The 13,761-nt window shown below is 31.9% G+C and overlaps 1 protein-coding gene and 1 pseudogene across 1 annotated transcript; both read left to right on the top strand.

The window, feature by feature from the left end:
- Positions 1 to 1,647, top strand: part of LOC132034632 (photosystem I subunit O-like) — a 4,045-nt pseudogene extending 2,398 nt beyond the window's left edge.
- Positions 1,648 to 7,435: 5,788 nt separating this feature from the next.
- On the top strand, positions 7,436 to 12,782 carry LOC132032566 (cytochrome P450 98A2-like). The gene is made up of 4 exons (XM_059422200.1): positions 7,436 to 7,989; positions 9,925 to 10,322; positions 11,374 to 11,567; positions 12,015 to 12,782. Exons 1-4 carry the CDS (start codon positions 7,503 to 7,505, stop codon positions 12,463 to 12,465), a joined length of 1,530 nt encoding a protein of 509 aa, XP_059278183.1. The 5' UTR covers positions 7,436 to 7,502; the 3' UTR covers positions 12,466 to 12,782.
- The last annotated feature ends 979 nt before the right edge of the window (positions 12,783 to 13,761 follow it).

Raw genomic sequence — 13,761 nt, 5'->3', positions numbered from 1 at the left:
GGCTTAGGCTTTGGCTTTGGATTTGGATTTGGAAAAGATTGATTGATTATCTTTTTGGACAAACTTTTCTTTAATTATTTAATTAATTAATCAATTAATTATTTAATTAAATAGAAAAAAAAACAAAAAACATCAACGCGGACCGACCGCGACTTGTGACCGGCCGGTCTGTTTTTCTCTTCCCGGATATTTTCGAATTTCCCTCCAAAAACCTGGTGACTGATCTGAATGGTTGCAAACATTCAGAATCAGTATCTCCAACTGCTATAAATTCCTGATTTGTTCCAGAATTCATAACGAAAATTTTCTGCGCTAAAAAACAAAATAAAACCTTTCTCTCCAAAACTCTCTTGTTTTATTCTGTGTGATACACTGCCGTTGGGTGGTTCGCCGCTACTTGAATTTGGAGTACTACTATTATGGTAAGATAATCGTTCTATCCTGGGAGGGGATATTCCATCAACCTCGAGTACTGTGAGGGGAATAGTTTCCTTAAGGACACACTTTGAACTAAGTGGGCTCGATCATATTCTGAAAATATTTTTATTTTTCCAACAACGTTTCTCGTTCATTTTCTAGTTTACGTAGTTTAATGGTTTTAAGTATTTTCTTTGTTAAGTATTTTTTATCTTGTGTGTCATTTTTATTAAGTGGTTTACAGATTGTGTTGAAACTTTATTTAAACTTATACAGATTATTTTGTGAACACTTATATGCTTGGCCATAGAAGAAGTGATTTTTAATAACTTTATTTTTCCATCATTTTGCTATGCAGTTGAGTATCTTTTATGTGGTATGGTATAAATATTGGACGTCCGTAAGTTTTTTCATTGTCAATATTTTGATCACAACTCTAATTTGGAAATTGTATCATGGACAAAAGTACAAATATACCCCTCACTTTGCGATTTAGAGCAGATATATCCCTCGTTACAAACGTAGTGTGTATATACATCTGCCGTTACAAAATGGTGCAAATGTACTGCTGCCGTTACAAATTGATGCAAATACACCCTTTTCGCTGATGGAGTTTTTTTTAAAAATCATTTAGGTTATTTTTAATTTTAAAAAATCCCACGTGACTTTAAAAAAAAAAAAAAAAAGTCTATCCATTTTATTTTTTTGTGTAGACATACTTTTCTAAAGCCACATAGTTATTTTTTTTCCAGATGGATCGGGTCTGATTCGTTTTAAAAAAAAGGGTAGGCTTATTTTTTTAAAGTCACCGAGATATTTTTCTTAAACGAACCATCCCCGACACGCTAGGAAAAAATTATCACGGCTTTAGAAAAATACGTCTACTAAAAAAATAGGTAGACTTTTTTTAAAGTCACGTGAAATTTTTTTAATTAAAAAATAACCTAAATAATTTTAAAAAAACTCCCATCAAGAAAAAGTATATTTGCACCATTTTATAACGGCAGGGATATATTTACATCTTTGCGCTTGTATCATTGACTTATGGACAGGGTATGGCTGGTCTCTTGGCACTTGGGCTTGTTTCTGTGCCTCACTTTTGGTTAAATTGGTTTTAGGGGAAGGACAGAGAAATACTTCTATTTTTTTTTTTTGGGTGTGTGTGTGTGATGAAGACGGTTTCAATTTCTTAACTCTGCCTTTTCTTTATTTTCAGAATATTATGGGTGACAAATACTTCTACTCTCTATACTTTTAAGGGTTTCTTTTATTACGAGTCAGAGGATATAAGCCCATTTGCTTAACAAGTAAATCGGAAATAAAATATATTACAAAGACTTCGAATTGCTTAGATCTATTTTGAAGTGAAAAAAATAAATTGGTCTACTATGTGTCAAACTTTATGGTTTCATTATTCACATTTTTATATAGTGTTTCTTTCTATACATTACGGGTTTCTTAACGAATTTCGATTTATATTTCATCTCAAGTGCAAATACCTTAGCAGATATCATACCGACTGTAAATTATTATTCTTCTTCTTCTCTATATTTTTTAAGAAAAAAAAAGAAAAAAAGAAAACGTGACCTTAGCGAATCTATGGGAAATCAAAATGCATATTTTTATAGTAAACTTTTGTTAACTGAATTGATCGTAACTAATATATCACACCAAATAGTCATACCGAATGAAAGTGCAAAAACTTCAAACTCAAATTTTATTAAATAAGTAGGTTCGTTTTAATTTTTAGGTCCTCGCTATCTTCTACTAATTTCAATAAAAACATCTCATATTTGTAGAGCTTGAAATCTTATTGTTTTAATATTTCCGATATGACTCTTCTAACATGTTTGTGACAACGATTTAAGAGTTAGGTTGAGTACACTATCTTTTAAAATCTTCCGTCATTTATTAAAAGAAGAAAATAATAAATATATAATTGTACCACTCTTAAGAAATTAGACTCTCTCTGTCTCGATTTATGTAATACACTTCGGATTTTAAGAGTCAAACTTCTTTATTTTGACTGTGTATTAGGACATACAATCTTTAAGTTTTTTGAAAAATAATTTAGATAATCGGAAGCTATATAAAAAGTATTTTAAGTCACAATAATTAATAATTTAAAATATTTAAAGGGCATCCAATTAAATTACGATAATTTTTTTTTCTTGTTTGACTTTTAAAGAAAGAAAGTGTTACATAAATTGCGGCGGAAAGAGTACAACATTTATGCAAGAGTGTTACATAAATTGCAGCTAGAGTAGTACAACATTTACACAACAACTAGTCGTCTCACAAAGTACCCAATCTCAATTTAAATTATGATAATATTAAAAAAAAAAAAAAAAAATTGGGGCCCAAAGCTCTAGCCGCCCCCTGTGGGGGAAATTCCATTAATGATATGGTTCGGAGCCTGAAATACTTCTGAAGATTTCTCTTTTAAATTAAGGAAAAATACCGAAGCATGAAAAGGACTTGGATAACCAACATTGAAAGGAAAAAGCATTTCAAATTAAATGAATTCAAGCGTACCGCAGAGACGAATTGAGGATATAAAGAGGGGGGTTTCAATTTTATGAATTTTGGATTTTAAAATGACGAACTTTTGAGTGACAGTAACTGAGTTCTAAATTTAATATTTATACATATTTATAAATTTCATAACACAAATATACTAATTGAATAAAAACTACAAGTATTTGAACTTGACCGAACTCGTATCCAGACTTCTAGTTCATTTATAAGGAAATATGATTTATTGTGGATTTTGTTATATAAAATCATAAGTGTCATGATCATAAAAGAAAATAAATATATATATAGGTTGAACACCAGTGAATTATGAAGAAACCATGTCCTCCTTTACAATGTTCATTTTCTATTAACATATTTTCTCATAAAAGAAATATAATAGCTCGACACTTACTAATAGAATCCGCGACTTTTGTAGGACAAAAAAAAAAAAAAGTTGAACCAAACTAATACAAAAAAAAAAAAAAAACATAAATAGGATTCACGCACTAATTTAGTGCGTGAAAGGACCAAACTGCAAAAGTTACAGTTTGGCCTTTCACGCACAAAATTTGTGCGTGAATGAGGCCTACATATTTTGTCATATCTTTGTCTCTTCTTTGCTCTCTTTCCTTGCACCATCTTCAACTATTCCCTTCATTTTCTTCTTCTTATTAATTACTTTTCCTCCTCTTTTTTTTTTTTTTTTTTTTTTATGGTGAACAAATAAATGGGTCTTTTTTTTTTTTAAGTTGAGAATCAAAGAATATTGAGAACACATATAGATTTTTTGACGGTGCACCTTTTATTCTTTTTTAATTCTTCTTTTTGTTTTCCTGTTATTATTCTGTTAGGATCTTGGTCTATCTAATACTGTTTGATTTATCTTTCTCTGTTTCACTGTGTATAGTTCATTTTGGGGTCCGGAACCAAAATGACTCAGTAAAAAATCAAGTGAACCAAAATATCCCAACAAAAAAAAAAGTTACTGAGACGGAGCCGTTAACTGCTTTAGCGCAGTATTTTACTACGCTAAAGAATTTTTTTTTTTTTTTTTTTTTGTATAGCGCAAGATTTTCTTTCCAAGCGCTATAGCTAGCACTGAAGAAAAAAAAAGTTGGTAAACCTTTTTTTTTTTTTTTGAAAAAACTTATTGTTTTTTTCATACTTTGACCAACGATTAGTCGTGTGTCAAGACTCCGAAACGTTAATATTTTATATAGAACCTGATATTTTTTTCTGCGTACAATAATGTAGGCCCAATACATCAAGGATACATAGACGTTCGGATAGTCATTTTAGGGGTTGAAAAGGTGCCGAAAAGTAAGTTTTGTTTGAAAAAATTTAGTGTCTTTTTCATACTTTGACCAACGATTAGTCGTGTGTCAAGGCGAAACGTCAATATTTTATATAGAACACGATATTTTTTTTGCGTACAATAATGTAGGCCCAATACATCAAGGATACATAGACGTTCGGTTAGTCATTTTAGGGGTTGAAAAGGTGCCCGAAATAAGTTTTGTTTGAAAAAAACTTAGTGTTTTTTCCATACTTTGACCAAGCGCAAAGTTATGACCATCTAAAGTTTGACCACTTTACAACTAGTTTTTCACCTTATATTTTTAGAATTAGATTTATATTCAAAATAAAGTTATGTCTTGATTAAAAAATAACACGCTTAAATCAAAGCCTTAAAAAATAAAATACTTAAACCTTAAACAAAACTTACTTCGGGCACCTTTTCAACCCCTAAAATGATTATCCGAACGTCTATGTATCCTTGATGTATTGGGCCTACATTATTGTACGCAGAAAAAAATATCAAGTTCTATATAAAATATTGACATTTCGGAGTCTTGACATACGACTAATCGTTGGTCAAAGTATGAAAAAAACACTAAGTTTTTTCAAACAAAACTTACTTCGGGCACCTTTTCAACCCCTAAAATGACTGTCCGAACGTCTATGTATCCTTGATGTATTGGGCCTACATTATTGTACGCAGAAAAAAATATGAGGTTCTATATAAAATATTGACGTTTCGGAGTCTTGACACACGACTAATCGTTGGTCAAAGTATGAAAAAACACTAAGTTTTTTTTTCAAACAAAACTTACTTCGGGCACCTTTTCAACCCCTAAAATGACTATCCGAACGTTTATGTATCCTTGATGTATTGGGCCTACATTATTGTATGAAAAAAAAATATCAGGTTCTATATAAAATATTAACTTTTCGGAGTCTTGACACACGACTAATCATTGGTCAAAGTATGGAAAAAACACTAAGTTTTTTCAAAAAAAAAAAAAAAAAGTTTACCAAATTTTTTTTTTCAGTGCTAGCTATAGCGCAGTAAAATACTGCGCTATGCAAAAAAAAAAATTCTTTAGCGTAGTAAAATACTGCGCTAAAGCAGTTAACGGCTCCGTAACTTTTTTTTGTTGGGGTATTTTGGTTCACTTAATTTTTTATTGAGTCATTTTGGTTCCGGACCCCAAAATGAACTATACACAAGGAAACGAGAGAAAGATAAATCAAACAAAAGATTAGATAGACCAAGATCCTAGCAGAATAATAACAGGAAAACAAAAAGAAGAATTAAAAAAGAATAAAAGGTGCACCGTCAAAAAATCTATATGTGTTCTCAATATTCTTTGATTCTCAACTTAAAAAAAAAAAAAAGGACCCATTTATTTGTTCACCATAAAAAAAAAAAAAAAGAGGAGGAAAAGTAATTAATAAGAAGAAGAAAATGAAGGGAATGGTTGAAGATGGTGCAAGAAAGAGAAAAAGAAGAGACAAAAGATCCGACAAGATATGTAGGCCTCATTCACGCACAAATTTTGTGCGTGAAAGGTTGGTCCTTTCACGCACTAAATTAGTGCGTGAATCCTATTTATGTTATATTTTTTTTTTTGTATTAGTTTGGTTCAACTTTTTTTTTTTGTCCTACAAAAGTCGCGGATTCCTTACCAATAACATACATGGGGGATGTATAATTAATTTGTTATTCAACCAAAAGTTGGTGATAGAATAGACCTAAATCCAGTTGACTGCTTCATCAAAAAGCTAAATTTAGTTGAATTTTTAGCATAGACGGAACAAAATTTTTTAGTTTTTGGGTTTTTATTCTAAGAAACAAAAGTTACGAGATTTTTGCTAAGTTATTTATATATATTAAGCACAAATATAGGATATACGCTCTATTTAAAAAGAAGCCTACACTTGTCATTGCAACAACAGAGAATAGTTCCACCAACAGAGATTTATGCACAAGTGCCTCTCTGGAAACTACTAACAGAAAGAAAGCCACAAAATCTTGACATGCCATGAGTTAATGTTTTTAATTAAAAAATAAAAAAGAGAAAATGCCATCCACCAAATAAATTGGGATAAGGTTATCATTTGGCATAGAATTTAATGATCAATTTAAACATGGGGGCAACTAATTACTTAGTGGCAAATTATAAATAGTCAGTTCATATTTTACTCTGTTTTTTATTTATGGATTTATAACTTCTAAATTAAAGAAATGAGTTGTTTGTTTAAATATCCAGTATAATTAAAAAGAAGGTCCACTTTGGTTGGTGAGCCTAATGATAGGAGCATATCTAACTTGACTAGTAGAGTATTTGTTAGAGTAAATATTTTTCGATTACTAAATGTTAGCGTTTAAATGCTGAACTATTGATTTACGTAGTCGGTTGAATATTCATCCCAAATTATTCTTAAATCACATACATATATCCGTAAATGACTTTTCAGTGCAACATGAAAAATTTCGTTGTGAGGAAAAAGTAAAGAAAGGAAAGACAAGTTCCTTTTTGAAATCACTACTTAATGCAATAATAACCAGAAAGCAATTGAATAATGACACCATTAGATTAGTCGATGAGTAACCATTATAGGAAAGTAGGATAATTGTCATTTGTGATTTAAAAAAAAAAAAATAAAAAAAATCCAACAAACTAGTCCACCTAACGCACCAAAGTTGAAAAATGAAAACATGGTCATTAATTAATACCTCATAGTTGTTTCCTATTAAAAGAAAATCATCAAAATAGATCGATGACTTTTGAACAGTAACGACTTTTCTCGTTCCATAGAACAGTAACTAAGGGGTCGTTTTGTTGCTGGTTAGAATAGGTATTAGTAATGTAGGGACTACTTATGCAAGTATTAGTAATGCAAGACTCAATTATCCAGAGTTTAGTTATATACGATTTAGTTACTCATGTATTAGTTATTTCATCTTTTATCCCGTACAAAATAATACATAAATTTTCTCATAACTTATATATGTATTAGTTATGCATAAAAGAAAAACATGAACAAAATATTGTATTGACGGTGTTATGTTTTATGTGAAAAAGATCCGAAAAAACCAACCAAACATTGTACTCCTATAACTTATGCTAGATTCTGTGTAGAGATTATATTTTCTCATTTTTGTAACCAACAACATATCCAATTTTAATACATAAATTATTTCTGTCCAAACTAGCAGTCCGCCAACCTTAAAAGGGACCATTGGCTTCCTCATTTCCCTCCCACATTACACACCTTTCCAAATGGCTCTTCCTTTAGCAATTCCAGTGTCACTATTTCTTATCTTTATTGCTTACAATGTCTACCACCAGCTGAAAGCCAAGCTGCCACCGGGACCACGGCCGTGGCCTATCATCGGAAACCTCTACGACATAACGCCGTTAAGGTTCCGGTGCTTCGCCGAGTGGTCGGAAATATATGGTCCCATATTCTCGTTCTACCTTGGTTCACAACTAAATGTGGTGGTAAATAATGCACAACTTGCTAAGGAAGTTTTGAAAGATAATGATCAAAGTCTAGCTGATAGGTTTAGGACTAAACCTTTGGCAAATGTGAGTAGAAATGGGAGTGATTTGATTTGGGCTGATTATGGCCATCACTATGTGAAAGTGAGAAAACTATGCAATCTTGAGCTTTTTACTTCCAAGAGACTTGAAGCTCTTAGGCCAATTAGAGAAGATGAAGTCACTGCCATGATCCAGGACATCTTTAGAGACTCTGCAAAGCCAGGTACGCTTTTCACTTTTCCTCTTTATACAGTTAAATCTCTCTATAACAATGATTCCTCTATAGCAACGTTTCACTAAAGTCTCAAGTTTTCCTTGGAACTGATTTTTCATGTTATGTTATATTATATGTTCTATAACAACATTTCATTATAACAGTCAAACAATATCCAGACAAACGACGTTGTTATATAGATTTTTATTTTATTTTTTTATATCAATTTTTCATCCCTACACCTTAGAGCCAAGGGTGGATCTAAGCCCGTTAAGTGAACACCCTCGGCAAAAAATTACACTGTATATATAAGGTATTTTTATATGATTTATGTACATATATAGATTTTGAACACCTCAAACACAGGAGTAGGGGTTGGTTTAGTGGTTTAGGGGGTTCAAAATTCACCTTGAGGTTTCAAGTTCAAGCCTCGGGCGCTACATTTTTATTTCTCGAACCGTCTCAGAGAATATCCTAGATCCGCTGCCCCTTTAGAGCATAACATTTTATTGAATATGAAATAGGATTTACAAAAGTAGAAAGGTTTGGGAGCCAAATCTTCCTAATCCTCCGGAGAATGGGACAGAAACCATTCTTTGGATGAGTTAGATCAGCAATGTAAGCTTTCAAAAATAGCCTCAGGCTGATAGAGATATGTTTCATTAATTAATTTGGAACTCTCTTTTATACAAAAAGCACAAAAAGTTAAGGCATATCAAAGGTATATTTTGACTATAAATTAATTCTTGTGTGGAATTTCACATCCGAGAGTTGGTTGGACGATTTAGAATCTTTCATCACTTGAGTATACCAAGTTGATATTTGTCTAAACACTATCATGTCATAGTTGATACATCATGCATGCACATTTTTATTAGGAATACTTCATTAGAATAATTAATTATGAAATCAACACCGTGATTCAAGATCAATGTTAAATATAGATCGAAAATATGTTTTGTCAAGAGTATAATCTTTTATAAATTAATGTTATCACATATGAGTTAGTGAAAATAATAATTTTTAACTATATATAAGTTAAATACATTCATAAAAATGTTATTCAGAATTTTATATGGATATTGGCGCCCACGAGAAAAAGATTTTCATGCACCTAATATCAACGAAATCAATGAAAAAGACTTGAAATAGACCCCACGGCAAAAGATTCTTTTGGCGACATGTCTGTTTTTGTTTGTGATGATTGATCTTCATAAGGAGGTTTGGTAAAATAAAGTGATCACACCTAGGGGGGCGTTTGGTAATGAGACGGATTTAAGATTTGAAATTTATAAATTCATGTAATAATTTAAAATTAATATACAATATTAATTGGGTTCACAATCAAATATTTGATGATATTTAGTAAAATTTTTGATACATGTATAGAGTTTGAGCAAAAACTAATGATTTTCGTAACCCACACGTATCACTTAATTTGGATCCGCCACTAGTTTGGTATGAAGAGAATTATTTTCCACGGAAAACATTTGTTTGGAATATATATTTCTAGAAAATAAGCGGTGTTCTACTTAATTATTTTCTTCTTTTGGTATGTAAGAAGAATAAGTTGTTTAAAAAATATTTTTATCTAGTCTAGGCAAACACCATGGGAGTGGGATAGGGTGTAGGGGTTGGTAGGGATGTGGTCTATGAGGGTGGAGTGGGGGTGGAGTGTTTTGGAGGATAGGCAGGAAACAATAAATGTTGAATATTACTTAGCTTGTGCAATTTGTTTTTCCCTACTAATTCTATTAGAAAAGTCATTTATCTCATTTTTAAGAAAATTGTTTTTGTAGAGATTGTATTTGTGTTGAAAAGCCATTTAATATGCATTAATAATTTATCAAAAACCGAGTAACTTTTTTTTTTTTTTTTTTTTTTTTTTTTACAATCTAGAACTCATACACTTAAAATACTGAATCCGTCTTTGTTAATATGCAGGCAATGTAGGTAAAAGCTTGATAATGAGGAGGTACTTGGGATCATTAGCATTCAACAACATAACAAGGCTAACATTTGGGAAGAGGTTTATGAACTCAGAAGGTAAGGTTGATGCACAAGGTCAAGAACTCAAAGAAATAGTCTCCAATGGGATGAAAATTGGAGGAAAACCCAACCTAGGAGAGTTTGTTCCATGGCTACGTTGTTTTTTCAAGGATGACAATGAAGCTCTCAAGGCTCAAGATAGTCATTTGGATAGGTTTACTAGGGTTATATTGGAAGAACACACTCTTGCAAGGAAGAAAACTGGTGAAACCAAACAACACTTTGTTGATGCTTTGCTCACTCTACAGAGAGAATATGAGCTTAGTGATGACACTGTTATTGGCCTCCTTTGGGTAAGTATATTACTTCCTCCGTCTCAATTTATGTAGCATTTTTCGAATTTTGAGAGTCAAATGAGATTTTATTTACCGTGATCTTTTCATATGCCTTTTAAATTATCAATTACTGTTTTGGTTCTTTTTACGTAACAAATATGTAAATTTAATTTTAAAAAACATAAACATTTCATGTTTGAATTCCCTGTCAAAACTAAAAAATTTGACTCTCGAAATGCGAAAAGAAGTCACATAAGTTGGGGCAGAGCGCGTAACATTCTCTCAGTTGAATTTCTTTACAAACAAAATATTTTTCTATATATTGTTGTTAGATATTCGCATTACCTCTACACCTTTTGATCCGTTTTACTTGTTGTGATTACTATAAATACTTGGTCTAGAATATATTTCAATTTAGAAAATCAAGATAGAATTAATTAATTCTTTTAAGCTCTACCCTTACTTTATAAATGTAGATAGATTAATATGGTGAAAGAAAGAATATTAGTATTACGATAAGATCAAATAATAAATAAGGATAACTGAGTCAAATTATCGTTTTAGTTAATGTTTTCTTAAAGAGCATGTAAAAGATAAATATTACAAGTAAAATGGTAATAACGAGTTTTAAAAAAATTACCTCATCCTTTATAGGAGTAATTGGTAACTATGTATTGCCATCGAGTATTTATAATGTGACAAAGGTATTATTTCTGTTATAATGCATGGGAAGGTTTTCAAACGAAGAAAACAATTTAAGAAAAGGATTATTATAATTTAAAAAGAAAAGAAAAAAAAGGAAGCGAAGTTGAAGACGATAAGAGCACGTCAATTCGAACTCATATTCTTTTCTTCAATTTTAGGTTAACAGGGACCAATAAGTAAACAAGAAATGAAAGTAGCAAATTAATAGTGGAAGTAAAAGAATTGGACCAGTTAGGTGTTACAAGTGGAAAACAGCACAATCTTTTTGGCTCTGCGTGATCATGATTAACATGTCTTCCACTAGAAGAAAATTGTTGACTTAATTAAATCATTATTTTAATGTGTTATGAATCAATTATTGCAGGATATGGTAACAGCTGGGATGGATACAGTGGCTATAACAGTTGAATGGGCTATGGCCGAACTAGTCAAGAACCCAAGGGTTCAACAGAAGGTCCAAGAGGAGCTAGACCGGGTTATCGGGTCGGACCGTGTCGTAATCGAATCGGATATGTCTAAGCTCTCCTACCTACAAAGTGTAGTCAAGGAATCACTGAGGTTTGTTTTAGTATTACGAATCAGTTTCAATGATGATAATTTAATCTAAATCGATTAAAGTCTGTTTGATCAAATTTCTAAAATCTGCTTATTTTGAGAAATGGTTTTTGTCAAAAGTGTATATTGGAAAAAGTAATTTTGGAGAATAACAGTTTGTGTTTGGCTAATCAATTTGAAAGACATTTTTTTCAATATTAGATCATCGAGCTTGGCCAATGTCCCAAAAATGCTTCTGGCGAATAATTACTTTTTAATTTCTGAAAAACAACTTCAATTACTACTCAAAATCACTTAGTTTTTCTTTAAAAAATTTGGTCAAACACCTCAATTTTCCAATATAAGCACTTTTTGAAAACAATAAACACATTTAATTTGACTTTCTAGAAGCTTGACTGAACAGGCTTTGAATTTTCATAAATGCACAATTCAACCCTCTCGTGTTTTCAGGTTGCACCCTCCAACTCCACTAATGCTCCCTCATATGGCTAGTGCCAATGTCAAAGTTGGTGGTTACAACATTCCTAAAGGTTCCATTGTGCATGTAAATGTGTGGGCACTTGGACGTGATCCAAAAGTGTGGAAGGACGACCCTTTGCAATTCAGACCTGAAAGATTCATTGAGGAGGATATTGACATGAAGGGTCATGATTTTCGATTGTTACCTTTTGGTGCTGGTAGACGTATTTGTCCTGGCACAAATCTTGCTATCAATTTGGTGACATCTATGTTAGCTCACTTGTTACATCATTTCAAATGGTCTCCACCTCATGGAGTCAACCGTGAGGACATTGACATGTTGGAGAGCCCTGGAACTGTCACTTACATGCAAACGCCTCTACAAGTTGTTCCTACTCCTAGATTGCCTGATCACTTGTATGAACGTGTTCTTATGATATAACATCTTTGAAGCTCATTCACCCGAAGCACTCACTTCAACTCCTGTCCTACAGTGGAAGCTGTAGCCGGAAGCTTCACTATGGAGGCTGGCGGTCAGATGGAGCTGATTAGATCTACAATTTAGATGAGGTCATCTCCTCATGTTACGCTCACCCTCTTTTTACGTTTTTGATGTTGTTTGACATACTTTGGGACTTAATTAATTTACTGTTATTTGAAGTATGATGGAATTGTAATCTATATATATATATATGGGGAATAAATATAATCGTTGTTCCAAAAGTATCAATAATGTGAAGTTTCAATATTGTTGTCCTATTCCTAAACGTCCTCCTTTTTTTTTTTTTTTTTTTTTTTTTTTTTTTAATTATTGTTGAATTATGGTTTGGAAGATTAATAAACATGGCAGCTCGGTTGGTTGCTACGAGTCAAAGAACCTGGTTTTGGTGGTTGGTTTTATATGGTGTGTGATACTTATTCCAAGCAGGAGTAGAATTCACTTTCGTACGATATATTTAATAGTTTTGTGGAAATCAACTTAGCAGCCCCCTAAATAATATAGAGAATCTTGATAATCTTGATGTTACTGACGAGTATAGGTTAGTAAAAAAGGTAGTCATAATTAGCGTTCGATCAATGAAAAGTATGTGACATATTTTCTACTTGCGTTGTCTGCGCCAGGATGATTAAACAAGTATGTCGACACCTTTATTAAAACATTATTCATTAATAAAGGACAAGAAGAGACATCATCAACTAATTAACAAACATTGAATAAGTTGATGAATCTTGTCTTTTAATACTACCTAAATTGATTAAAATTCCTCAATATAATACAAATTTGCTCCAACTGCCGTATCTTTCTACTTCCAACAATTAATATGACTTTTCTCATTCAATTATTTGTTAAATCTTGCTCCACTTTTTATCCTTTACCACTAAATTTTTTCATTAACGTTAAAGCACAAAATGTAGAAATATCTTAGAATGACGATGAGTCTCCAGTTATTTGCCATTAGTTTTGATGATTAATAATCATGACATCTCTGATGATAGTTACAAGCTAAAGGATCCGGTTCAGCTAGTTGGTTCTTATATAATGTCTGACACTTAATTCCAGTTGAAGTAGCTAGAATTCACGCGAGATATTTCATAATTTCGTGAAAATTGACCTGTTAGCCGTCTAAATAATATAGAGAATATTGGTAACTCCTTATTGTTACGGATGAGTCCAAGTTAGTAAGCAAGTATAGTCGTAATTGGTGTTCGATTTATGGAAAGCATGTGATGTGTTATA

The sequence above is a fragment of the Lycium ferocissimum genome, chromosome 10 (genome assembly GCF_029784015.1).
Source record: "Lycium ferocissimum isolate CSIRO_LF1 chromosome 10, AGI_CSIRO_Lferr_CH_V1, whole genome shotgun sequence".
Lineage (NCBI taxonomy): Eukaryota > Viridiplantae > Streptophyta > Magnoliopsida > Solanales > Solanaceae > Lycium > Lycium ferocissimum.
Note: the sequence above shows the minus strand (reverse complement) of the source record. Positions and strands in the feature narration are given on the sequence as shown.